This window comes from Salvia splendens, chromosome 14, assembly GCF_004379255.2.
Source record: "Salvia splendens isolate huo1 chromosome 14, SspV2, whole genome shotgun sequence".
Classification (NCBI taxonomy): Eukaryota; Viridiplantae; Streptophyta; class Magnoliopsida; order Lamiales; family Lamiaceae; genus Salvia; species Salvia splendens.
Genome location: NC_056045.1, coordinates 225,702 through 252,580, shown reverse-complemented (window position 1 = coordinate 252,580; position 26,879 = coordinate 225,702). Strand labels below are relative to the sequence as shown.

The 26,879-nt window shown below is 42.4% G+C and overlaps 2 protein-coding genes and 1 pseudogene across 8 annotated transcripts; 2 read left to right on the top strand and 1 right to left on the bottom strand.

Annotated features, from left to right (window-relative positions):
* The first annotated feature begins 16,389 nt into the window (after nt 1-16,389).
* LOC121764797 lies at nt 16,390-18,568 on the top strand. Of its 7 annotated transcripts, XR_006042628.1 has the most exons (5): nt 16,394-16,542; nt 16,616-17,526; nt 17,612-17,676; nt 17,741-17,784; nt 17,878-18,568. XR_006042628.1 is itself a non-coding variant. In XM_042160820.1 (2 exons), exons 1-2 carry the CDS (start codon nt 16,537-16,539, stop codon nt 17,192-17,194), a joined length of 585 nt encoding a protein of 194 aa, XP_042016754.1. In that variant the 5' UTR covers nt 16,402-16,536; the 3' UTR covers nt 17,195-18,568. The 7 variants fall into 7 exon arrangements, 1 of the variants encoding a protein (XP_042016754.1); XR_006042630.1 differs by having other exon boundaries at nt 16,390-16,542; nt 16,616-16,827; nt 17,408-17,526; nt 17,612-18,568; XR_006042626.1 differs by having other exon boundaries at nt 16,395-16,542; nt 17,741-18,568.
* Nucleotides 18,569-19,097: 529 nt separating this feature from the next.
* On the bottom strand, nt 19,098-20,541 carry LOC121764798 (Fanconi anemia group J protein homolog). The gene is made up of 8 exons (XM_042160821.1): nt 20,531-20,541; nt 20,307-20,425; nt 20,157-20,221; nt 20,048-20,092; nt 19,869-19,954; nt 19,646-19,787; nt 19,501-19,562; nt 19,098-19,430 (listed from the first exon to the last, which is right to left on the bottom strand). Exons 4-8 carry the CDS (start codon nt 20,086-20,088, stop codon nt 19,285-19,287), a joined length of 477 nt encoding a protein of 158 aa, XP_042016755.1. The 5' UTR covers nt 20,089-20,092; nt 20,157-20,221; nt 20,307-20,425; nt 20,531-20,541; the 3' UTR covers nt 19,098-19,284.
* Nucleotides 20,542-22,181: 1,640 nt separating this feature from the next.
* LOC121764795 lies at nt 22,182-26,877 on the top strand (annotated as a pseudogene).
* Nucleotides 26,878-26,879: the final 2 nt, after the last annotated feature.

Genomic DNA, 26,879 nt, shown 5'->3' with positions numbered 1-26,879 from the left:
GTGGTGGTGGTGCGGATGCGGCCCATCGGAGGAGGCTCTTCTCGTTCGAACGAAGGATGTTGGGAGGAGGTTCTGACACACCCAAAGGCTGTCATAATGTAACAATGCCATCTCCTTTCTCATATATATGTGATAGATTAATTGATCAAAATAATAAAAAATAAATTTTTGTGTTTTGGGTTTGGTAGGGATTTGAGCCTCTGATCTCTGTAAGTGCACTTCATCAACTCCACATATTCATCTTCTTCTTGGCCGTGTTTCACGTCTTCTACAGCGCTATAACTATGATGCTCGGGAGGCTCAAGGTAAACGACTTCTAATAAAATCTGAACGAATCTCGCTCTTGTAAAAATCATGGATTAAATATGCCCGGTCAATGGATTTTGACCAAATAATAAATGTGACGAGACATTTAATTTTGTGAAATTAAATGACATAGCGTCGATCTACATTTTACGTAGGTAAATGTAGTATATTCACTTTCTCAAATCCGATTTCCGGTGAGTGAGAAATAGTGGATTAAAGTTGGGCATAATTAGCTTTTAATTAAAGCTTGGAGATGGAGCTTAGGGAATAATTAACGAGTGTTAATTATCCCACATTGGAGGATTAACACATCTTTAATGTGTATAAATTAAGTGACTTTATGTTACTTAATAATTATAGTGGACCAAGATGGGTGAAAGAGCCCACACGCGCGCACACGCGCGCGCCGCCGCCGCCGCCCGCCCGCCCGAGCCCGAGCCCGTGCACGTGCTCGCGGGCCTCGGGCCCGATCCCGAGCCCGATCTTGATCTTGATCTTGGACTTGGACTTGGACTTGGATCTTGGCAATTGGTCTTTGGGCTTGGTGCTTGGCCCAAACTATTCTTTTTGGACCACCGCCGAGTCAGCAATCCAAGTGGCTTGACACGTCGTCAAGCGAGGCACAGTCACGGTTGCCACGTGAGAAATCCACACGCTCCACACACGGGTGGCACATTCCAGCCACACGCCTATAACCGACGTCGGTTACGTTTTTGCCATGATGAGCCTTCAATGGCTGGTTGACCCTGCATGGTGGTTGGCCTATAAATAGGCTAGCCATACCACTGCATTAGGACACACACCTACAAGCATTCTCTGCATAAGCTCTCTCCCTCTCTCTGCATTGTCCTTCTGTCGAAGCTCTGCCCTCTCCTTCATCCAGTTCGCCGGAGCTCTACTGATTGCGGTGCTGCATCAATAGAGACGTAGCCGTTTTACCTTTGGGGACGACACGCCAAACCGAAGAGCACTACCGGGGCGTATCTCGTCTTGCGGGAAGAGGCCTCCTCGACTCGGCTTTCATACTGGTTTAGTTGTTTCGATTTCTATTGTAATTTCTTTAGTTCAGTTTCTCCTTTTCTTTCTTTTGGGTTGTATTACGCCCGGTTTTGTTATCTTGTAATCCCAGAAACCAACAATCGCAAGACGAGATAACTTGCCTTTGAAGGAATTTGGACTTCTAAACTGAACTAAAACTTCCGAAACATTAACACCTTTTGCTGGAGATGTCGACGGAATCCAACACCGCTGCTGCCAACGCCACCGCCGCAATTCCCTCCACCATGGCGACCACTGGACCGGTCAACACTTCATCGGCTCCCTCGATGATGCCAACTCCCGGCTTCCCAGCTGCCTCATCCACCGTCCCTTGGGTTTGGGACAACCCCTTCGGGGCGTCCACTGGTTCCACCTTTGGTGGTTCGGTTGGTTCCACTTTTAGTGGTTCCTTCGGATCCTTTAATGGATCGAGTGTTGGTGACTTCGGGCTCAATACTAGTGTTGGATCTTTCGGGATCAACACGAATGCTGGGGCCTTCGGGTCTCATGCGGGTGCTAGTCCCTTCGGGGCTGGTACGACCATGGCGGGCTCTATGCCCAACATGAATGGTGGGGGCTCTATGCCCAACCATGTTGTTGGCTCCTTCGGGGGCAACGGAATTGGTTCCTTCCAAGGACCAAGCGCGGCACCTTTGGCACCAAGAATGATGCCACCTGCCGAGAAGCCACCAAAGTTTGGAGGATCTGACTTCAAGCGGTGGTACCAGAAGATGTTGTTCTACTTGACAACATTGGGCGTCGCCAACTTCCTCACGGAGAACGAGCCGCCCGTGCCAAGCGACCAAGAGACTAGGCTCGAAGTCATGGCAGATTATGAAGCTTGGAGGAAAGGAGATTATCTTTGTAAAAATTTCATTCTAAGTGCTTTAGATGATAGTTTGTACAATGTATACTCCAATGTAACCACATCTAAACAAATGTGGGAAAGCCTAGAAAAGAAGTATAGCATAGATAATGCTGCAGGGACCGAGAACGTCATAGTAGCCAAATTTATGGACTACAAAATGGTCGACTCTCGACCCATCATGGAGCAAGTCCAAGAGCTCCAAATGATCATCCACTCCTTAGTGGCTGAAGGGATGACCTTGCCCGATAAGTTCTAAGGTGCACGATCATTGACAAGCTCCCTCCAAGTTGGAAGGACTTCAAGAGTTATCTCAAGCACAAGCGAAAGCAGATGACCCTTGAAGACTTGATCGTGAAGTTGCGCATTGAGGCCGACGTGCGCAAAAGTGATCAAAAGGCTAAGGGCTTCACCCCAAATGAAGCCAAAGCCAACCTGTTGGAGCGGGGCGGTCCCTCCAACAAACGCCCTCGCCCAAACCGTCCAAACGACAAAGGGAAGGGAAAGCAGCCTTCAAAGAAGTTTGAAGGCGACTGCTACAAGTGTGGCAAACCAGGCCACTTTGCTAAAGACTGCCGCAGCAAGAAGAGAAAGCCGACTGCCCACGTCGTTGAGAAGGAGTTCAAGGACTGGGATGAGAACGACCTCATTGCTGTGGTCACTGAAGAGGTCAACCTTGTTAACAACAACAAGGGTGGCTGGTATATTGATACCGGCGCTACTGCACATGTTTGCGCAGATAGGAGTATGTTCTCCACCTACAACAACGTTGAAGGGAGAAAGATAAACATGGGGAATCAAGCCTCGTCTGAAATCCTCGGAGTTGGTGATGTAATCCTCAAGATGACGTCTGGCGTCTCAATCACCTTGAAGGATGCGCTGCACGTTCCGGACATCCGGAAGAACTTAGTTTCAGGATCAATACTAGTGAATAAGGGTTTTAAACTTGTATTTGAATCCGATAGGTTTGCATTGTATAAGTTTGGGAAGTCCCTCGGAAAAGGTTATGTAACCGACGGACTTTTCAAGCTTAGTGTAGCAACACTGCGTGTTCCAAAGCCACTGGCTAATAAGAATAAAGCATCTACTTCCTCTTATTTGATTGAGTCTTCAAATTTGTGGCATTGTAGATTGAGACATGTGAATTCAAAAGCTATTAAAAGATTAGTGAATTTAGATTTACTAAAGGCTAATGAATTGGATACCCAAGATAAATGTGAAATTTGTCTTGAAGCAAAAATGACTAAGTTGCCGTTTCACTCGGTTGAACGAAGCACAAAACCCCTTGAATTAATTCACACGGACGTATGTGATTTAAAGATGGTGCAAACTAGAGGTGGTAAAAAGTACTTTATCACTTTCATAGATGATTGCACAAGATATTGCTACATTTATCTTTTAAGAAGCAAAGATGAAGCAATAGAGGCGTTCAAAAATTATAAGAACGAAGTTGAGAATCAACTTGGTTGTAAAATCAAAATGATTCGAAGCGATAGAGGAGGCGAATATGTAGCCCCGTTTGAGGAGTTATGCAACTCAAGTGGTATAATTCATCAAACAACTGCTTCATATTCACCACAATCTAATGGTGTTGCAGAACGCAAGAATCGAACTCTAAAAGAGATGATGAATGCACTGCTACTCAGTTCAGGATTACCACATAACATGTGGGGGAAGCTGTTTTGACAGCAAACTATATCTTGAATAAAATCCCTCTCAAAGGAAAAGATGTTACTCCTTATGAGTTGTGGAAGGGAAGGAAGCCATCCTACAAATACCTCAAAGTGTGGGGGTGTTTGGCAAAGGTGATGGTTCCTCCGCCCAAAGAAGTTACAATCGGACCTAAGACTGTTGATTGCATCTTCATTGGATATGCACTTAACAGTAGTGCATATCGATTTGTTGTTCACAAGTCTGAAATATCGACTATCACAGTAGGAACAACAATTGAGTCGAGGAATGCTGTATTTCTCGAAAATACCTTTCCTTGCAAAGATAAGGAAAAGGTATCAACCAATTCTGAGACAAGAATTGAAGAAGCCACTAGTTCTAAACAAGTGGAAGAAGAAGCCACTAGTTCTAAATCAACAGATGCGGAACCTGAATCGCGCAAGCGTGCAAGGCCCGATCCAAAAGATACAGTACTAAGACGTGGTAATAGAGTCAGAACACCAAAAACTTTTGGTCCTGACTACATTGCTTTCATGTTGGATGAAGAACCAACATCGATAAAAGTAGCCTTTGCTGGCCCAGACGGGCTGCATTGGAGAGAAGCTGTTCAAAGCGAAATTGATTCAATTTTGCTAAACCACACATGGGTGTTGGTTGATTTGCCCGAAGGTGCTAAACCTTTAGGATGCAAATGGGTCCTTAAAAGAAAGTTTAAGGCCGATGGAACAGTTGATAAGTATAAAGCCCGATTAGTAGTAAAGGGTTTTAAACAAAAAGAAGGACATGACTTCTTCGATACCTATTCACCTGTAACAAGGATTACATCTATCCGGGCGCTTCTCGCTATTGCTGCATTGCACAATCTCGAGATTCATCAAATGGATGTAAAGACCGCGTTTCTGAATGGTGAACTAGAAGACGAAATCTACATGGAACAACCCGAAGGGTTTGTAGTACCTGGACAAGAGAAAAAGGTATGCAAGCTCGTGAAATCCCTATATGGATTGAAACAAGCGCCATTGCAATGGCACTTGACGTTTGATAATGTGATGTTATCAAATGGGTTTAAAATCAACGAGTGCGACAAATGTGTCTACATCAAGAGCACTAATAACGGTCATGTTATAGTGTGTCTCTACGTTGATGATATGTTAATCTTGGGTAGCAACACTCAAGTAATTAACGATACAAAGGCCATGTTAAAGAGAAACTTTGACATGAAAGACATGGGTCTAGCCGATGTAATTCTTGGAATGAAGATTCTAAGAACGAATGATGGAATCATCTTAACACAATCACATTATGTTGAGAAGATATTGAATAAATTCAAAGCCTATGATGGCGCGCCGGTTAAGACTCCAATTGAACTCGACGTTCACTTGAGCAAAAACAAAGGCGAGCCCGTTGCACAAGAAGAGTATGCACGGGTCATCGGGTGCATTATGTACTTGACTAATTGCACTCGACCTGACATTGCTTGTGCCGTAAACAAGTTAAGTCGTTACACGAGCAATCCAAGCAAAGAGCATTGGAGAGCTCTTGTGAGGGTTTTGAGATATTTAAAACACACTCAAAATCTTGGGCTACACTTCTCGAGAAACCCCCCGGTACTTGAAGGGTACTGTGATGCCAATTGGATATCCGATAATAGAGACTCACTTTCGACAAGTGGATACGTCTTTACTATTGGGGGTGGTGCTGTATCGTGGAAATCCACAAAACAGACATGTATAGCCCGATCAACAATGGAATCGGAGTTCATTGCCTTGGATAAGGCTGGTGAGGAAGCCGAGTGGCTTAAGAACTTCCTTGAAGACATTCCATGTTGGTCTAAGCCAGTGCCACCAGTGCTGATTCACTGCGATAGCCAAGCGGCTATTGGAAGGGCAAACAATGGTTTCTATAACGGTAAGTCTCGACATATACGTCGACGACATAACACCGTGAGACATTTGATCACAACAGGGGTGATTACAATTGACTATGTGAAGTCAATAGATAATCTAGCGGATCCGCTAACCAAAGGGTTAAACCGTGATCAAATGAATAAGTTGCTAGAGGGAATGAGTTTGAAATCCACAAACTAAAGAACTATCATAGTGGTAACCCAACCATGATGACTGGAGATCCCAAGAACTTGATTCAAAGGGACAACTAAGCTATGAGAGTTCATGAGAAACACTCAACTATATCTATTCCCTAGAGAGCAATAGAGTGTTGGAGAGCTTGCCTAGTGGTAAAGGCTAAGTCTATGACTTTTAATGGTTCTTAAGGATCTCAAAGAGATGGAATTCTCAAAGAGACCAAGTATGGCAAGGTACTTGACTAAGAATCACCTATGTAAGTACGAAGTGTGGTCGCTTCATAAAAAAAAATGCACTTATGAATCCAAAGTGGTGTCCAAGACCGCAATGGACACAAAACGTGAGAACGGATGAGGTTGAGGTGTCTAAGCGTTAACACCATTGTCTCGGTGCACGCCGTGGGGGATTAGTTCAAAGCATCGCGCTACTAAGCCGCCTGTGTATCCGATGGTGTCGACTATGGAGGGTTCAAAGTCAACAACTACCTATCCTTATGCTTATATACCTCGCGAGGGTTGAGCTTGTGTCTGCATGCATATGCATTCGGCTATTTCCACTCATGTGGGGGATTGTAAAAATCATGGATTAAATATGCCCGGTCAATGGATTTTGACCAAATAATAAATGTGACGAGACATTTAATTTTGTGAAATTAAATGACATAGCGTCGATCTACATTTTACGTAGGTAAATGTAGTATATTCACTTTCTCAAATCCGATTTCCGGTGAGTGAGAAATAGTGGATTAAAGTTGGGCATAATTAGCTTTTAATTAAAGCTTGGAGATGGAGCTTAGGGAATAATTAACTAGTGTTAATTATCCCACATTGGAGGATTAACACATCTTTAATGTGTATAAATTAAGTGACTTTATGTTACTTAATAATTATAGTGGACCAAGATGGGTGAAAGAGCCCACACGCGCGCACACGCGCGCGCCGCCGCCGCCGCCCGCCCGCCCGAGCCCGTGCCCGTGCACGTGCTCGTGCTCGCGCTCGCGCTCGCGCTCGCGGGCCGCGGGCCTCGGGCCCGAGCCCGAGCCCGATCTCGATCTCGATCTCGATCTCGATCTTGATCTTGGCAATTGGTCTTTGGGTGGTCTTTGGGCTTGGTGCTTGGCCCAAACTATTCTTTTTGGACCACCGCCGAGTCAGCAATCCAAGTGGCTTGACACGTCGTCAAGCGAGGCACAGTCACGGTTGCCACGTGAGAAATCCACACGCTCCACACACGGGTGGCACATTCCAGCCACACGCCTGTAACCGACGTCGGTTACGTTTTTGCCATGATGAGCCTTCAATGGCTGGTTGACCCTGCATGGTGGTTGGCCTATAAATAGGCTAGCCATACCACTGCATTAGGACACACACCTACAAGCATTCTCTGCATAAGCTCTCTCCCTCTCTCTGCATTGTCCTTCTGTCGAAGCTCTGCCCTCTCCTTCATCCAGTTCGCCGGAGCTCTACTGATTGCGGTGCTGCATCAATAGAGACGTAGCCGTTTTACCTTTGGGGACGACACGCCAAACCGAAGAGCACTACCGGGGCGTATCTCGTCTTGCGGGAAGAGGCCTCCTCGACTCGGCTTTCATACTGGTTTAGTTGTTTCGATTTCTATTGTAATTTCTTTAGTTCAGTTTCTCCTTTTCTTTCTTTTGGGTTGTATTACGCCCGGTTTTGTTATCATGTAATCCCAGAAACTAACAGCTCTCATGCCTATGATTCTGCTGTTGTGGATTAGACCTGTATTTTACCGGGTTTGAGTTGAATGTGTCACTTGAGGAACACCAGAATTCACGTAAAAGTGTTTCATTGATCGATACAGGTCTGCATTGAGAAGGAGAACAACTTCAAGCCCGGTGAGAGATACCTCTTTGAAACTCCAAAGCATAGTTGAGCTCATTTTTATCATTTCTCCTTCATCAAAAGGTGGATTGAGGCGTTGTCCGACCCCTGTCTCACCCACGAAATCCGAAGCATCTGGGTATCTTACTGGAGCCAGGTATGCCTTTGCATCAATTCACCAACATTGAGTAGAAACTCACCGCCGTCCATCTCGACGGCAGGCTGACTAGTCTCTCGGCTCAACGTGAGGCCGATGATGTGAAGGTGAAGAGAAATTGCTCTTGAGGAAGAATTGGTTGCCATGGCTTAGTTTGCTCTGTTATGTAGTGAATCAAAACTCTCGTGATTCATATGAAATACTGTGATATTAATAAATGTGAGATATCCATAATTGTTACTGCTGTTTTTATGGCTCTTATTTATGCGATGGAACATGTTATATACTTATATATTTGAATTGCATATTTCCCCTTCGTATTTGAAAACCATAGCTTATTGGCCTGCATTATTTGATAATATCCTTACATTTTTTATCGAATCCTAACAAAAGCATACAGCTTTATCAACCAAACATGAAGACACCTTTAATAAAAAACTTATGAGATTTGTAAATTTGGTGCAGCAAAATGCAAACCAGAATAAACATAATGGGCTATTTCAGCACATAACTATAAATCCCACAAATTATATTATACCAAAAATAAACAAGATTCAAGCTTTCCTGGGTAATGCAGTGTAGTGGCGGATCCAGGATTAAAAAATGGAGGGGGCAGAATAAAATAATAAATAATAAAATATTAAATATAATACTTCAATATGTTTTTTTTATCAAAATGAAAGTCTATTACTGATGATTCCGCGAATTTTTGATGGTGATGAATGCTCGTAAAAATAAAGGAAGATCAACACACAGAGATTTACGTGGTTCGATTTACTGAGGTAAATCTACGTCCACGGGAAGAAAAAAGGGCAGAGTTGTATTGCTTGATCTGTTTTCTACAGCTAACAATACAGACTTGCTATTTGCTATTTTCTCTCTAGAGAGCTTAACAGAAGTTAACAGAAGGAGCTTATCTATCTGACCTAGGTTCTATTTATACATTGAACCAAGATCGTGGCATGCAGCATTTATTAAGTAGTGGATGTCGTGGAGGTCGTGGCGACCTTGCATGGGTCCACTATCCTGCATGAGTTAATGACTGCTTGACACCACTAAATAGATCGTCGGTGTAGCGGAGGTGGAAATCTTGCGTGAGTCCACTATTTCCTAGTTCGGTCGAATACTGAGACCGGACTGCTGAATTATTGCCGAGCAGCTTTTGCCGATCTGAGAGTACAGCTTGATGCCGACCAGAGAGCAGAGTTTGATTGGTTGGCTTTTACCGAGCTGTAGGCTGAGGCCGAACTCTGTGGTTGTGCCGAACTGAACTCTTGAGTCATGCCGGACTGATACTCTTTAGCCATGCCGAACTGATACTCTTTCTTGGGCTTTACTGCTGTTGGGCTTGCTTAGTACGTACTCCATCACTACCCCCCCCGAAAAGTGAAGTGAATCACTTCGGCATTCTGGATAAAGGTACGGGGTAAGTTGATGTTTGTCCTCGGTCTGATGAAGTGAACTCTTCTTTGACCGGACTTGGCTTGTGTCCTAATTTGGCGAGTTTTATCGCTCGGATCGAACTTTCCGTTGTCCTAATTTGGGGATCGGACTTTCCCTTGTCCTAATTCGGCGAGTTTTATCGCGTGGATCGGACTTTCCCTAGTCCTAATTCAGGCAAGTTTTATCGCGAGAATCAGACTTTTGTTGCAGTTCGTTTCAGACGAAGTGCTTGATTCTTAAGCTGAATTGTGGTCTTGTATCCTCTTTAGAAGCTTGGACTTCACAATCGTTGGCTTATTGCAGTTCGTTTCAGACGAACTGCTTGTTTAAGCTGAATTGTGGTCTTGTATCTTCTGTAGAAGCTTTGACTCACAATCGTTGGCTTGTTGCAGCTCGTTTCAGACGAACTGCTTGTTTAAGCTGAATTGTGGTCTTGTATCTTCTGTAGAAGCTTTGACTCACAATCGTTGGCTTGTTGCAGCTCGTTTCAGACGAACTGCTTGTTTAAGCTGAATTGTGGTCTTGTATATGTTCTAAGAAGGGGATCAGCCTTCGAAGAACAAGATACCTCAGTAACATTTGTAAGAGACGACACACACAGAGACAGATAAAACACACAGACAAAACGCACAGAGACAAATAAAGACCAAGCAAACAAAATAAAGCACATTGAGCAAACAGGACTCAAGACTGACTGACCGGACTGTCTCTTACAAATGGAACTTTTTGAGGTTGGAAATGTGCCATGTTCGGGGTACCTGTTCTCCTGACATGTGAGCCAATTTGTAAGACCCTTTGCCGAGGACTTCTGACACCCGATACGGACCTTCCCATGTGGGTTCGAGCTTGCCCAGCTTTTCTGCTCGGCTTACTTCGTTGTTTCTCAGGACGAGATCTCCCACTTGAAATTGCAGCTTCTTCACCCTTTGGTTGTAATACCGGGCTACTTGCTCCTTGTACTTGGCTGCTTTTATGCATGCCAATTCTCTTCTTTCTTCGGCAAGATCTAGCTCGGCTCTCAGTCCGTCGTCATTCATTTCTGAGGAGAAATTTAGAGTTCGGGGACTGGGTACGCCGATCTCCACCGGAATCACGGCTTCAGTGCCGTATACCAGACTGTACGGAGTTTCACCGTTGGAGGTTGTGGGTGTAGTTCGGTAGGACCATAGGACTTGAGGGAGATTTTCTACCCATTGTCCTTTGGCTTGTTCTAACCGAGCTTTTAACCCTTTCACCAGGATACGATTTGTTACCTCCGTTTGTCCGTTTGCTTGTGGATGAGAGACCGAAGTGAACCGCTGTTGAATATTCAGCTCTTGGCACCAATTCTTGAACGTCTTGTCGGTGAACTGAGTCCCGTTATCCGAGATGAGGATGTGGGGTATGCCAAATCGGCACACTATGTTCTTCCAGACGAAATCCAATGCCTTCGAGCTCGTTATCGTAGCTAATGGTTCAGCTTCCACCCACTTCGTAAAGTAGTCCACGGCAACGATTAGGAATTTCATTTGCCGAGGAGCTTGAGGAAGTGGTCCCACTATGTCTATGCCCCATTGCATGAAAGGCCAAGGGCTCTGCATAGTGGATAGATCGGTTTGCGGCATCCTTGGGATATTTGCATGGATTTGGCACTTCGGGCAGGTCTTGACGAGCTGCACTGCTTCTTGTACCAAGGTTGGCCAATAATATCCCCATCTTAGAACTTTTTTAGCTAAAGCTCTAGCTCCGATGTGGCTGCCGCACGATCCTTCATGAACTTCTCTGAGGATGTAGTCCGTCTCTTCTGGTCCTACGCACCGCAATAACGGCTGGAGGTAAGACTTTCTAAAGAGGACTCCTTCATGAAGTTCGTACCGAAGTGCTCGGCACGTGATCTTCCGAGCTTCTCTCTTATCCTCGGGCAATTGTCCTTGATCCAGATACTGCAAGATCGGCGTCATCCAGTTCGGCGAGCTGGATACTGAATGTACCTCGGCTTCATCAATGCTTCGATGCATTAATTCTTCCGCCTTTGAGCTCGGATCTGAGGCCAACTTACTTAAGGTATCTGCTCGGCTATTTTCCGCTCTGGGAACGCGGATTATCCGAAAATAGGAGAAACTTCGGCTGATGCTTTGCGCTTTGTCCAAATACTTCTTCATTCTCTCGTCACGGGCTTCACTTGTACCCAACATGTGATTTACTATGACTTGTGAATCACAATGGACTTTGAGAGATTTGACGAGCAGACTTTGCGCTAACTGGAGTCCGGCCAGGAGGGCTTCGTACTCGGCTTCATTATTAGTAGTGGGGAATAGGAACCGAAGTGAGTAGGTTACCTCGTGTCCGTCGGGAGCGACGAGTAAAATACCAGCTCCACTTCCCATCTTGTTTGAAGCTCCATCTACGAATCCGCTCCAGCAGTCTGGCGGCTCTACTTCGGATTCCAAGGGCTGTGCTAGTTCGGCATTGGCAGACTTTTTCTGTTCGGCAATGACAGGAATTGCTTGATCGAACTTGGCTTCTGTAAGAAAATCTGCCAAGGCTTGTCCCTTGATGGCTTTCCGAGGTAGGTACTCGATTGAGTGTTCTCCCAGCTCTATGGCCCATTTGGCGATTCTGCCTGATGCTTCTGGCTTGGTCAAAACTTGCCGAAGAGGCAGATCGGTTAAGACGCATACCGTGTGAGCATAGAAGTATGGCCGCAGTCTCCTTGCTGCATTTACTAACGCCAGAGCAATTTTTTCCAGAGGTTGATACCTTGTTTCTGGACCTCTTAATGCTCGGCTTGTAAAGTAGATGGGAAACTGCTTTAGGCCTTCTTCTCGTACAAGCACCGCGCTGATGGTTTGATCTGATGCCGCTAAGTATAAGAATATTACTTCGGCTTCGGTTGGAGCAGAGAGAATAGGAAGCTCGGCTAGATAACTTTTGAGCTCGTCAAAGGCCTTTTTCTGCTCGGCTCCCCACTCGAACTTGGGTGCCTTTTTCAACACCTTGAAGAACGGCAGTTGCTTTTCGGCTGCTTGGGAAAGGAATCGATTCAGTGCGGCTAGACATCCGGTTAGCCTTTGCACGTCATGTATGGACTTCGGCATTGCCATGTGCTGAACGACTTGAACTTTTGAGGGATTTGCCTTGAGTCCGTCCTTTGAAACCCAACAACCCAGAAATTTTCCTGAATCTACCAAAAAGGTACATTTTTGGGGGTTGAGTTTGAGGTTGGCTTTTCGGAGCACGTCGAGAGTGGATTTGAGGTTGCCTTCGTACTCCGAAGTGCTTTTGCTTTTGACAACTATGTCGTCAACATACACTTCAACCTGTTTCCCGATTAGGTGCCGAAAAAGCTTGTCTACCATCCTTTGATAAGTGGCTCCGGCATTCTTTAAACCGAATGGCATCTTTTTATAAGCGAAAATGCCGAAATCGGTAATGAAAGCTGTTTTCGGAGCGTCACTCTTATCCATCAACACTTGGTGATATCCTTTGTATAAATCAAGAAAACAGAAAATTTCGAAGCCGATCAAAGCTTCTACTTTTTTATCTATATTCGGAAGGGGATAGCAATCTTTTGGACAGTGCTTGTTTAGATCGGTAAAATCTATGCACATCCGCCATCCTCCTCCTTTTTTCTTGATCATCACAGGATTGGCCACCCAAGAAGGATATTTCACCTCGAATAGTACATCCGCTTTTAGTAATTGGCGGACTTCGTCATGGATGACTTGGCTTCTTTCTGCCGCAAAGAGTCTTTGCTTCTGTTTTACTGGCCGGATTGAAGGATCAATATTTAACCGATGAGTGATTACCTCGGGGGGCACTCCGGTCATGTCCAACGGAGACCATGCAAAGACATCTTTGTACTCCTTGAGGAGCTGAATGGTCTTTTCCCGGAGTAGAGGCGTTCCTGCGAAGCCGACCTTGACCGTTCTGGATGGATCATCTTCGTATAACTGAACGGTCATTGAGTTCGGCTCTGAAGTGACTTCGGTCATCTCGCTTGCCTCTGACTCCGGTTGCTGTGATTGCTATGCTTGATGGTGCCGAACTGATTGCTCGGCACTTTTAAGCGCAATCTGCAGACATTCTTTTGCTCTCTTTTGATCACCTCGGATGACCGCTATCCCACCTTTAGTGGGGATCTTGATGGTGAGGTGATAAGTAGAGCAAACGGCCCGAACTGTGTTGAGCCAGTCTCTCCCCAGGATGATGTTGTACGGGGACCGAGCTTTCACCACAAAGAACTCGATCATCGTATTGGAGCTTGTAGGCGCTTTTCCTACCGTGATCGGAAGGCTGATAATACCTTCAGGGCGGGTGTCCTCCTGGGCGAAACTTTTCAGAGGAAGTGGAGCCGGACTGAGCCGAGCTGGATCCACTTCCATTTTATCGAAACATTCTTTAAAAAGAATGCTGACTGACGCTCCTGTATCCACAAATACTCTGTGGATCAGTTTGTTTGCCACTCCGGCGTGAATGACAATAGCGTCTTGGTGAGGAGAGATGGCTGGGACGGGATCGGCATCTGAAAATGTAATCACTTCGTCTTTCTTCAGCCTTTTATGTGTTGGCTCCTCTTGATTGGAACCTCTGCGTTCTGCTTTTAGGGACGACTTAGTCTTCCCGGCAGGGAGAGCATCAATAGTCTGGATTACTCCATCATATTGCGGCTCGTCGTCGTCTTCGGAATCCTCATGCTTTTTCGGATCCTGAGGATTGCAGTTCGCACCTCTCTGCCTTTTGTTCTTTTTCGGCTGCTTGCTTTGGTATTTTTTTAACGTTCCTGTTTTCACAAGAACATCAATACCTGCAGCCAAATCTCGGCATTCCTCGGTATCGTGACCGTGGGTTTGATGGAAGGAGCAATATTGATCCTGAGGTCGCCTTGCGGCTGATTTCGTCATCCGCTTTGGTCTTTCGAACATATCGGAATGTAGTTCGAAAATTTCCGCTCTTGACTTGTTCAGCGGTACGAACTGAGCGGGCGGCTTCTCGGGATTGAGACGGGGTCCCAATCTGTCTTGCACCGGAGCCTTTTGAATTCTTTCAAATGGAGTCCGGCGAGGATGCCCCCGATCGCTATGATCGGGCTTCCTTCTGTCTTCTCGGGACGATGAGCTGTCTAACGACCGTTTGCGACGGTCTGCCTCATCGGCCCGGGAGTACTGGTCCGCAATGTCCCACATTTCCTGAGCTGTCTGCGGACCGCACTCAACGAGCTTCCTGTAGAGAGCTCCGGGCAGGATTCCATTTTGGAATGCCGAGATGATAAGCAGATCGTTGAGATCGTCTACTTGCAGGCATTCCTTGTGGAATCTTGTCATAAAGTCGCTGATTTTTTCGTCGCGACCTTGACGAATGGAAAGCAGCTGAGCCGAAGTGATCCGGGCTTCCGCTTTCTGAAAGAACCTCCGGTGGAAAGCATCCATTAGATCTCGGTAGGATCTAATGCTGCCTTGAGGAAGGCTGTCGAACCACCTTCTGGCGTTCCCAATGAGCAGCTCGGGGAACAGCTTGCACATATGGACCTCATTGAGACCCTGGTTCGCCATATTATATTGATAGCGTCCCAAGAAGTCATGAGGATCCTCTAGCCCGTCATAAGTCATTGACGGTGTCCGGTAGTTCCGCGGCAAAGGAGTTCGGGTGATGTCGTCTGAGAACGGAGTCTTTAATGCTCCGTACATGGCGAACCCGACATCTCTTCGGTACGGAGGAGATGAAGTTCTCCTGTGGTTCCGGTACCGAGGAGGAACAGGAACATGTCGGGGTTGAGGATTCTTTCTCCTGGAAGACACGTCACTACTGCGGTAGTGACTTTCATGTCTGGATGAGGAGGGAGAATCCGCCGTTGTCTTCTCCGGCTGTTGGCTCTTCTGCAGGAAGGTTAAGAACTCCTCCTGCTTCTCGGCCAAGAACAGCTTGACAGCTTCATTTAAATCGGGCTGCTGGGAAGACTCGGTGCGATGACTCCTGGAGTGGCTTGTTCCTCCTTCGTGAGAACCGGAGGTAGATGTCTCCCGAGGCCGTTTTTCAGACCTGCGAGCTGGACTAGCTTCCTCACGGTGATCACGAACGGTATTACGGGTGGTATGTGATCTGGTATGCATTTTTTTTTTTTTTTTTTTTTTTGGGGTGGAAAAAGGGTCAAAAATTCGCTTTATCACAAATTTGGTTCTCTTTTTTCCCACAGACGGCGCCAGTGATGGTTCCGCGAATTTTTGATGGTGATGAATGCTCGTAAAAATAAAGGAAGATCAACACACAGAGATTTACGTGGTTCGATTTACTGAGGTAAATCTACGTCCACGGGAAGAAAAAAGGGCAGAGTTGTATTGCTTGATCTGTTTTCTACAGCTAACAATACAGACTTGCTATTTGCTATTTTCTCTCTAGAGAGCTTAACAGAAGTTAACAGAAGGAGCTTATCTATCTGACCTAGGTTCTATTTATACATTGAACCAAGATCGTGGCATGCAGCATTTATTAAGTAGTGGATGTCGTGGAGGTCGTGGCGACCTTGCATGGGTCCACTATCCTGCATGAGTTAATGACTGCTTGACACCACTAAATAGATCGTCGGTGTAGCGGAGGTGGAAATCTTGCGTGAGTCCACTATTTCCTAGTTCGGTCGAATACTGAGACCGGACTGCTGAATTATTGCCGAACAGCTTTTGCCGATCTGAGAGTACAGCTTGATGCCGACCAGAGAGCAGAGTTTGATTGGTTGGCTTTTACCGAGCTGTAGGCTGAGGCCGAACTCTGTGGTTGTGCCGAACTGAACTCTTGAGTCATGCCGGACTGATACTCTTTAGCCATGCCGAACTGATACTCTTTCTTGGGCTTTACTGCTGTTGGGCTTGCTTAGTACGTACTCCATCAATTACAATTCATATGTATCTTTTTTATTGATTTTAATGAAAAAAACAAACTCAATAGGATTATTGCTAAGATTAACATAAATGTAACATCTTCTATTCGCTGTCCAAGGAATGAACAAATTACGTGGTAACAGTATCACTTGACCCAAATTTCTAAAGTTGGGCCAAAATTATAAATGAGAACCTAGCTCTATTCCACTTTCCCCAATTGAAACCTAGCTGCCTCCGCCGGTGCTTCGTCGCCGTATCCCTTGGATAAACTAAAGCTATGACGGTAAGTATGATATTTCAATTTTGAATTGTATGTAGTCTAATGATGACTAATTATAATAGTATGTGAATTGTAGATGGGGAATCAAGATAGAATCAGCAACTCTCATATCTATAATCTCTCGACTCACCATTGTACAAGCTACTACTACTTCCATACTTTCAGCTCGTTGGCGGTATCTCCATCGCTACATCACTCATCTCAATTTCCCAAAATAGACGACTCCTACATATTTGATATCATGCCGGTCTTGCGTTTACACAGAGGCGGTCGGATAAAAGAGTTCAGGTTGTGCATGTCTAGACGTTTCAAGTTTGGTATTGATAAATGGTTTGAGTTTGCCCTATCTAAGAAAGCTGAAATAATTCATTTACGTGGTAACCCGTATATTGATTACAAGGCTCTGTTTCTTAGACTTCGAAATGGATTTGAATGCCTTAAAGATTTGTGTCTACATGACCCTGTAATGACCGATCAAGACTTTAAGCTTTTGTTATCCAATTGCATTGCTCTTGAATCCTTGGAACTTCAGTATGCTTTGAAGTTGGAAAATGTCTCAATTGTTGCTCACACTAAACTGAAGCATTTGAACCTGTCTTACTTGAAAGCTCAATCCATTGTGATTCGCCATGCTATCAGCCGCTGCGTATCTTGACCCCTAAACAATCCGTCCAACTTAGTAATACTCCTAAGCTTACCCAACTCTATTTTGAAGAATTTTTTCCTATAAAATTTTTTGTATAAGTTCGATTTGATTTGAGGGATTTTTGCATAATTTTTTCTGTACTTTGATTCTGTTTTTCAATTTTAATAATTGTATATGTATACTTTTTTGGTTTCTTGTATTCTTGTTTCATGATTGTTCTAGGGTCACTCACTGGACAAATTACTAAGGTCTTTTATACAACGAGGATGCATACTCAAATCTTTCATGTGATTAGCGAGCTTAGGCTAACACCTTACCGGGACTTCAAGTTAGCCATCTTGGTAGGCTCGAACATTCTACCTAACATTTCTATTTTTATGAAATGCTATTATAGCTTTCTTAAATAGTCATATTGTGTCTTTCAAGGGATCAAGAAGGCAATATTGTATCAATCCCTCTTCAATAAAGCATTCGAAGATTGATATAGCGTGGTAATGTTTTTTTCTTGAAAATTGATTTCTGTTTCTCTTGGCTCTTACACATTTATAATTTCAGTCAGATGCTAATGAAGGAGACAGAAGACCCTGCCTGCTGCATAAGTAAAAGTCAATTTTCATTATGATGTCCTCTATATATTCAATTTTCATTATAAATACTGTTTTATGTATTCATGTCTCATTTCTTCCTGTCAGCAATGTTTCTGCTGTTATAGATCACCCAAGCCTAGCAAATGTGACTGACATAGAAGAAATTTGCAGTATTGGTTGCACTGTTCAAGGTCCTATCTTTTAATTTTTTTGCATATTTAGTAAATAAATAAAGTTTAAGTGGCTAAAAGAGCTCATTAATTAATAATTAGGTTGTCCGTACTATGCGTCACGTCTTCTTGCAAAAACAGCGGATCTTATAATTTGCCCTTACAATTACATGATCAATCCAAGTCTCCGGGAGATATATGCGATAAATTTGGATGGGAACGTACTAATAGTTGACGAAGCACAGTGAGTTGAATGATCAAGCACTATTTGATCTATATATTATAATTTATTTAAGTTTTCACCTGCTTTTGTTTGTGCCATTGCATTAGTATAGAGGACACAATTCGAGAAAATGCAAGTTTTGATATTGATGAACAAACTTTTGAAGGTAAGTTATGTCTAATTTTTTCTTAAAAATCATTGCATGTATTACCTGATATTACCTTTTGTTTGTGTAGAATTGTTAACAGATCTGAACCAGGTGAGGGAAATGGTGTCTGGCATATACCAGGACTTGCTTGATATGACAAAGGTGATATTTTGTAAGCCTTTATTAATTTCCCAAATTCAGTTCTTCTTCTTATTGTATCAGAATTATATGTAGGGCATAATTGATTGGATGAAACAATGGAAACTTGCATTCGATGATCTTAAGAAGGATTCCATTTGGTTAGTATTCAATATTAGCTATGGTGGACTATTTTTTCGTTTTTTCCTTTGCTGATGGGAGACCTTCTCATCAACTCAGCTGGAAAGGAGTTGAAGCTTCAAGACAGCTCGCGGCGGCTAAGATATCCCTTGAAAAGTTTCAATTGCTGCATGAATGTGCCCAAGAGGCCATATCAAATGCTTCTGAGCCGAATCCCAAGGAATACCATTTAAGTGTGTTGGCAGTGGCTGCGGTTATAGGTAATTTACAGGATTGTCAATATAAAATAATTGTTGATTGTTGATTCATATGCCTAACAATATAATTGCATTAGGCATATGAATCAACAATCAACAATTATTTTATATTGACAATCCTGTAAATTACCTATAACCGCAGCCACTGCCAACACACTTAAATGGTATTCCTTGGGATTCGGCTCAGAAGCATTTGATATGGCCTCTTGGGCACATTCATGCAGCAATTGAAACTTTTCAAGGGATATCTTAGCCGCCGCGAGCTGTCTTGAAGCTTCAACTCCTTTCCAGCTGAGTTGATGAGAAGGTCTCCCATCAGCAAAGGAAAAAACGAAAAAATAGTCCACCATAGCTAATATTGAATACTAACCAAATGGAATCCTTCTTAAGATCATCGAATGCAAGTTTCCATTGTTTCATCCAATCAATTATGCCCTACATATAATTCTGATACAATAAGAAGAAGAACTGAATTTGGGAAATTAATAAAGGCTTACAAAATATCACCTTTGTCATATCAAGCAAGTCTTGGTATATGCCAGACACCATTTCCCTCACCTGGTTCAGATCTGTTAACAATTCTACACAAACAAAAGGTAATATCAGGTAATACATGCAATGATTTTTAAGAAAAAATTAGACATAACTTACCTTCAAAAGTTTGTTCATCAATATCAAAACTTGCATTTTCTCGAATTGTGTCCTCTATACTACTGCAATGGCACAAACAAAAGCAGGTGAAAACTTAAATAAATTATAATATATAGATCAAATAGTGCTTGATCATTCAACTCACTGTGCTTCGTCAACTATTAGTACGTTCCCATCCAAATTTATCGCATATATCTCCCGGAGACTTGGATTGATCATGTAATTGTAAGGGCAAATTATAAGATCCGCTGTTTTTGCAAGAAGACGTGACGCATAGTACGGACAACCTAATTATTAATTAATGAGCTCTTTTAGCCACTTAAACTTTATTTATTTACTAAATATGCAAAAAAATTAAAAGATAGGACCTTGAACAGTGTAACCAATACTGCAAATTTCTTCTATGTCAGTCACATTTGCTAGGCTCGGGTGATCTATGACAGCAGAAACATTGCTGACAGGAAGAAATGAGACATGAATACATAAAATAGTACTTATAATGAAAATTGAATATATAGAGGACATCATAATGAAAATTGACTTTTACTTATGCAGCAGGCAGGGATCTTCTGTCTCCTTCATTAGCATCTGACTGAAATTATAAATGTGTAAGAGCCAAGAGAAACAGAAATCAATTTTCAAGAAAAAAACATTACCACGCTATATCAATCTTCGAATGCTTTATTGAAGAGGGATTGATACAATATTGCCTTCTTGATCCCTTGAAAGACACAATATGACTATTTAAGAAAGCTATAATAGCATTTCATAAAAATAGAAATGTTAGGTAGAATGTTCGAGCCTACCAAGATGGCTAACTTGAAGTCCCGGTAAGGTGTTAGCCTAAGCTTGCTAATCACATGAAAGATTTGAGCATGCGTCCTCGTTGTATAAAAGACCTTAGTAATTTGTCCAGTGAGTGACCCTAGAACAATCATGAAACAAGAATACAAGAAACCAAAAAAGATTACATATACAATTATTAAAATTGAAAAACAGAATCAAATCTTGTACAAAATAAAACTGGTACAGAAAAAATTATGCAAAAATCCCTCAAATGGAAAAACGGACGGTTATGTTTCTCCCAAGCTAGCACGGCGCAGAGCAGGCACAGGGTCTTGCCGGTGCCGGATGGTGATTCGAGGAGAATCCTTCTTTTCCAGACTATCGAGAACTTTTATGACAACTGGGAAGGGAGGGGCGGGAACGGAAATTGCACACTAATTCCACCGATTGTTAGCTCCCAAATTCCGCCGTTCATTATCGACGGCGGGAGGTTTTCTTTTCGAAGGGGTAGGTTTCAATTGTAGGAGGTTGGAAACAGGGATGGAGATTTTCAAATTTTGAAGGGGTTGCGTGTGATGTCGGAATAGTCCTATTTATTACGCCTAGAATTTCAAGAGACGCTTCATGAATATTTATTACGCTTAATTAATATTAGCTTTTTTGTATAATAACTATTTCAAATATTACTATGTGCTAAATAATTACAATATGAATGAAATTATATCAAATAGTATAAAAGTGCTTAAAAAGGAATTTTTTTTTTCAGGATCTAATGAGATAAAGTAAAAAATATAAAGTTCTACATTTGTATTTGTCTTTATTTTGTAAAAAGTAATTTATTTTTCCACGGTAACATAATTTCGCCATTTTTTTATAAAACGAATTGAGTTCTCATTTTAAGAAAAAAAAATCATCCCTTGAATGTACGACTAATTTAATAGAACATGGAGTATAATAAATAAAGCCCAATGCAAGATCCAAATTGAAGAAGATTTGTAAAGATTCCGACAGGTTTATTTATTTAAACAAATGAAAAGAATCGATGGTAAGAAATTACAAAAAAATAGATTAAATTATTATTTCCTGGAATCATTTCCGATAAAGCATCATAATGATGTGGACAAGTATCTAACTTCAACTTAAAACAAAATATTATACTGTACAATTAAAACAGGAGTATATAAATCCAACTTGAACACCAAATATTTTATTCCAAGGAGCAACTAATTATGCTTAAGCTGAGCAATTGCCATAGGTCAATTAATTATTTAAAACACCATTAGTTGATACACATACGTACACCCCACATGGTTATAATTATTGCTCACAATTTGAATAAATTATAATAGATGCAGAGAATTATTGCTAAATTATCATGATAATTTTTATCCTCTGAAAAAATGATTGAATCACATCGCTTTTAAGCCTTTATAAAAGTGAAACAATCATGAAAATTTCTTCGCAAACTAAGTAAGCCTAAGTAAGCCTTATGATTTGTGTCTTAGTTTTTTTATAAAAAAAAGTAGTAGAGTCTTGTTTCTAATACCTAAATATGATGTGGATAATTTACCAAACAAAGGGAGTACATTTCAAGTGCAATAAAAAGATTAGTGTAGACAATAATCATGATGCTTTTAATTTGTATGTTGACACAATTTGCGAGAATATATTAGTTGAAAAATTAATCTTTTGAGTAGTTATATTTATTCGTGGATATATGTAAATGTAACACGTAAAGTTATAAATGAACCACTAAGAAAATGCAGCACTCTCTTATACACATTAAGGTCATTCTATTCAAACCTTCATAATATTGTTAGATAAGTTATCCCCATAAGGAAATAAATTTATTTATTTTGTGCTTCGTTTTGGAGTAAAAATTAAAACTTTAGTCATTGATCATTCTTTTCTTAACTAAAAAAAACAAGAATTACAATAGTAGAAGTTGATTTCGTGGGAATTCAAGATGAAGAAACTGAGTGACCAAGTCTTTCTAGTAAGTCAATTTTTTTTACTAGCTGACTAAAATAACAGAACCCATATTCTATCTTCTTTTTATATTTCTTCATCTTAAAGATAGCTCATTGATCGATAAATCGAAATGCTGAAGGCTGAAGCCATAGAGTTCTGAGAGAGAGAGAGAGAGAGAACTGAATGGGTCGTGCCAAATTGTGATTTTTGCATCTGGGTCAGCATTAGAAGCTATTGAGGGATATTGCAGTTTGTGGGTTCAGTTATTTGCTCAACTTTTTGGGAGGAAATGTATGGTTACTGTAGATTATGTCTCATTTTTTCACCTCTGTTTTTGGACTGTGGCATAGTTGAAGTTTGATTTGTTAGAGTGTGAATGGTATTGAATCTCACACTGTTTTTGAATCTATGGCGAGGCGTCATGGGTGGCAACTCCCAGCTCACTCCTTTCAGGTTTGAATTTTTAGTTTTTCTCTTTCATTTTGTTTGAATCCTTTTTTCTACATTCTGATTGTTTGAGGTTTCTGAATGTGGGTTATATTTTTTGTGCGCTGAGAGTTCGAAAGTTTCCATCTTTTCTAGTTTAGTGTTGATTCTTGCTGCTAAACGTTTCCATCTCTGGGATTGTTGTGTTGATTTTAGTAGTTTCCATGGAGCAATTACAATATTAAGGATGATGGAAGGTTATATAAATTTATTTGGATAATGCATGTTTGAGCAATTTTGGAAATTGATACTTGCAGATTTTTAGTAACTTACTGCTTATTTATATTGAGGGGGATGAAATTGAGTTGAAATATGATCAAATTGAGGTGTCATTTTCTAATTTCTAGCGCTTATTGGCAGTAGCTGCTGAATTAGTGATTGTAATGAATTTTAATAGTATTATATAAAATGATTTGGAATATGCTTATTGTGTCCACATTCTTGAAAATTTTCCTTCCCTATGCAGGTTGTGGCAATAACAGTTTTTTTCCTATTATATGTTGCTTTCTATGTGTTTTTCGCTCCTTTTTTGGGGAAGGAAATCTTTGAGTACATTGCTACAGGCATCTATTCTTTCCTGGTAAGTGCGATTGAAGCTCATTATTCCCTTTAATGTCTGTTCGATCAAATGTTTTCAACTCTCATCACGTTCCAACATTCTTGTAGGCACTCTCTGTGTTTATACTTTATGTGCGATGCACAGCTATTGATCCTGCTGATCCTGGGATTCTCATTGAAGCAGACAATGACAAGATATCGGCATACACATCACATGTTGGCACAGAGTTGACTGGTGAGTTACTCAAACATAGGAATATACAAAGTGAAGACTCCATCTACCTGCATTTGGTTTCTTTTCGATGGCTACATTGCTAGTTTAGCCTAATCTTTTGGTGACAACCTTGATGGCTATAATTAGGTACGTTGTCTGCAACTGAATGCAGGAACATCATATGACCATGATTCACGTCGTTGTTTGAATGTCGGATGTTGCCTTTGCTATTGTCTTGTGAAAGAGGACTGTCGCAAGGATGAAATTAATTTAGAGGAAGAAAATGGCGAGGAGGAGGCTTTGTTCTGCACATTGTGCAATGCTGAGGTGTGGCAGTGTTAAGGGTTCTTTCCCTTAACCACAATTTGACGAACCTTTTCGTCGATCAAACACACGTCCGGCGCCCTCAACACGGGGTCGTCGGAATCCAGAAGCTGCTGCGCGCGAGAGCTCTCGTCGGGCAGCACGCTTGCTAGAGTTTCTTGATAGAATAGTTTCGAGTTGTGCGCGGGTTCTTCCCGTCGGGCAACGCGATAACTAGGGTTTGTAGAGAAGTCCACAATATGTTGGACAAATAACGATTTTATTGATTTATTGAATGAATGCAAATAATAACCATCTATCCCTATTTATAATACTCAAATACTATACCCTAACTTATTGACCAAGATAACAAATATATGGAAGGATTTGGTGAATCAAAAGATATAACTAAATAATGAGATATAGGATCGTATCAGGCAGCTGTTTGGTCTATTTAAGAGGATGGGTAGTTATGCATTAGTAACATGAAGTTTTGGGAGTACTCCATTAGAAAGGAATGGGGAAGTTGTTATGGTTGCCTATTGATTATTTTCTTGCTAATTTCTTCTACAGTTATAATTTATTAGTGGCGGCAACCATATGTTTAGTACCATATGTCTAATATTGATTATGTCCTCTTCTACTATTGATTATGGTTGCCTATTGCTGATTTTGTTTAGTACCATATGTCTAATATTTACTAGGCTTTCACTTCTTAGGTGAGGAAGTTCAGCAAACATTGCAGAAGTTGTGACAAATGTGTTGATGGATTCGATCATCACTGCCGGGTGAGTAAAAAAGTTTCACTTGATTCGATGGATAAATCATGTCGTGTATTATGCTCCTATAGAGTATCGTTACTCGTTGCTTTCACATCTGATGGCTTTTTACTGTCATTGTTGGATTTTGCGATGCTTGCAGTGGCTGAATAATTGTGTGGGCAGGAAAACCTACATATCGTTTGTATGCATAATGGCTGCAAGCCTTGCCTGGGTAAGATCTTAAGAAAGTCGCTAGTCCTTTCTCAGTCTTGTTCGAATGCCCAATCCCGTTTTACCACTCTTTTAGTTAACACACGTGCCTTTTTGGTTCCAGCTCGTATTTGAATGCGCAGTGGGGATTGCTGTCCTTGTTCGCTGTTTTGTTGATAGAAAAGCTACTGAGAACGCAATCGTGGACAGGCTCGAAGATGGATTTTCTCGTCCTCCGTTTGCTACTGTGGTGGTATATTATTAAAACCTTTTCTATATTTATCTTCTTTTTTTAGGTAATTGGCTCTTGTATTTTGCAGCTAAGATTCAATTATCGCCGTGTTTGTTTCCTTTTCAGGCGCTATGTACAGCTGTTTCCTTACTCGCGACTGTTCCTTTGGGAGAGTTATTCTTTTTTCACATCATTCTTATCCGAAAGGTGGGCCGATAGATTATATTCTTATTTGTCCTTCCATGACATGCTCCAAGAGTCGTGTGTCAGCAATAATCAAAGTTGGCAGCGTGGTTATGTTATGTTATGTTCTTTTGCCTATTTCTGCAGGGTATCACGACGTATGAATATGTGGTTGCCATGAGGACCCAAAGTGAACCCCCGGGACCTTCTGTAGATGGAGGAGATCAACAAAGTTTACCCTCTTCGCCAACCAGCTCTGCTGTGACCGCCATTAGCGGTAGAAGTTCCGTTGGAATGGGTCTACTATATAATGGCGCTTGGTGCACTCACCGAGGATATTTATGGATCATCAGGTAATATTGATGCTTCTCAAGATGCTGAATTTGACCTCGTTTTCGTGTTTGCGTCTAGACATTGCTGATTTTAGGTGAAAAAGCTAAGTTATACTGTATTGCCTGTAGGACTACGAAAACTCATCTTAATACATAAAAAATACTGTAGACAAGGGACGCCGTCTTCGTTTGAAATTCGTTTAGAGTACTGATTGAATATATTTGCCTCTTCGCTATACTTGAGAACCTGCAATTGTTGAATGAATACTCGAACCCTTTTTATTGTTCGTCTTCTGATCGTTTATCACGTTGAATGTGGAGACCGTTGCTTGTCATCTGATCATTTATCGGATTGATTGTGTTGGAAAGCTCTTTGGTTTTATGTTTCTTGTTGCCCTGTTGGTTTGCAGGATGAAATCGTGCCTCACCTTGAGTCTGGTCGGCTTCCATCAACGGTCGATCCAGATCACGTAGTTCAAGGCAAAAAAGCGCCGCAACGCCCAGAATCAGCGCATGGAATCTGGCGAAACTGGACTCCCACGAGGCGATCAAAGCTGGTGCAAAGGCTCGAGCGTCGTCCTCCGTTCTACGCCCCATCGGCTCCCGACCTAATCCGTACGACGGCGACCACATGTCGAGCACGACCATGAGCAGCCCTACTCTCGAGCGGGCACGTCCCGACTATCGCCGGCGAAGAGCTCGTACCCGCCTAGCCGAGCCAGCCGGGACGATGTCGAGACATGCGCCCACAGCGTCAGCAACCTGAGCAGCCCTCTCGCCGCGAACGTCACGCCCTCACCGATGGCAGGGCAGCACTCGTCGAACTTCAACCCGATGTACCAGTCGTCCGTTGGGCATTCGCCCTTGTCAGCAAGGGCCAGCGAGACCAATGAGGCCCCTCGGATCCCAGCAAGGAAGAACAACAGTAACAACAACGTGGGGCCCACAGACGGGGCAAAGTCCTCAGTGTACTGGGATCCGGAGGCAGGAAGGTTTGTCTCGTCCGCCTCGAGGAGCGTTGGTGGTTCCTCTTCTACGACGGAGCTCACGTATTCGGGCCAGTCGATATTCTTTGGAGGGCCACTCGTGAACGAGCAGCTGAATAGGAGCGGGCGCTCGAATGGGCCTCCTCAGCGGATCTCGACGGCAAGCTATTACCAGCAGGGGAGGTCGCAGCGTGGAGGGCAGCATCCTGTGTTTGTGCCGAGTGATTCACAGCAGCAGCAAAACAAATTTTCTTCTAATTTAGAGTAGCATTTTGATTAGTGTTTCTGTTACTAATTTGAGCAGTAGAATTAGATCGTTACAATCTTCAAGTTATCATAATTTCTTTCAATGTCATG

Coding starts and splice junctions, on each gene's coding strand:
- LOC121764798 (XM_042160821.1), bottom strand. CDS start 20,088: ATGCTAATGAAGGAGACAGAAGATCCCTGCCTGCTGCATAA. Junction 19,955..20,047: donor GATCCCTGCCTGCTGCATAA/GTAAAAGTCAAT, acceptor TCTTCCTGTCAG/CAATGTTTCTGCTGTCATAG. Junction 19,788..19,868: donor TATTGGTTACACTGTTCAAG/GTCCTATCTTTT, acceptor ATTAATAATTAG/GTTGTCCGTACTATGCGTCA.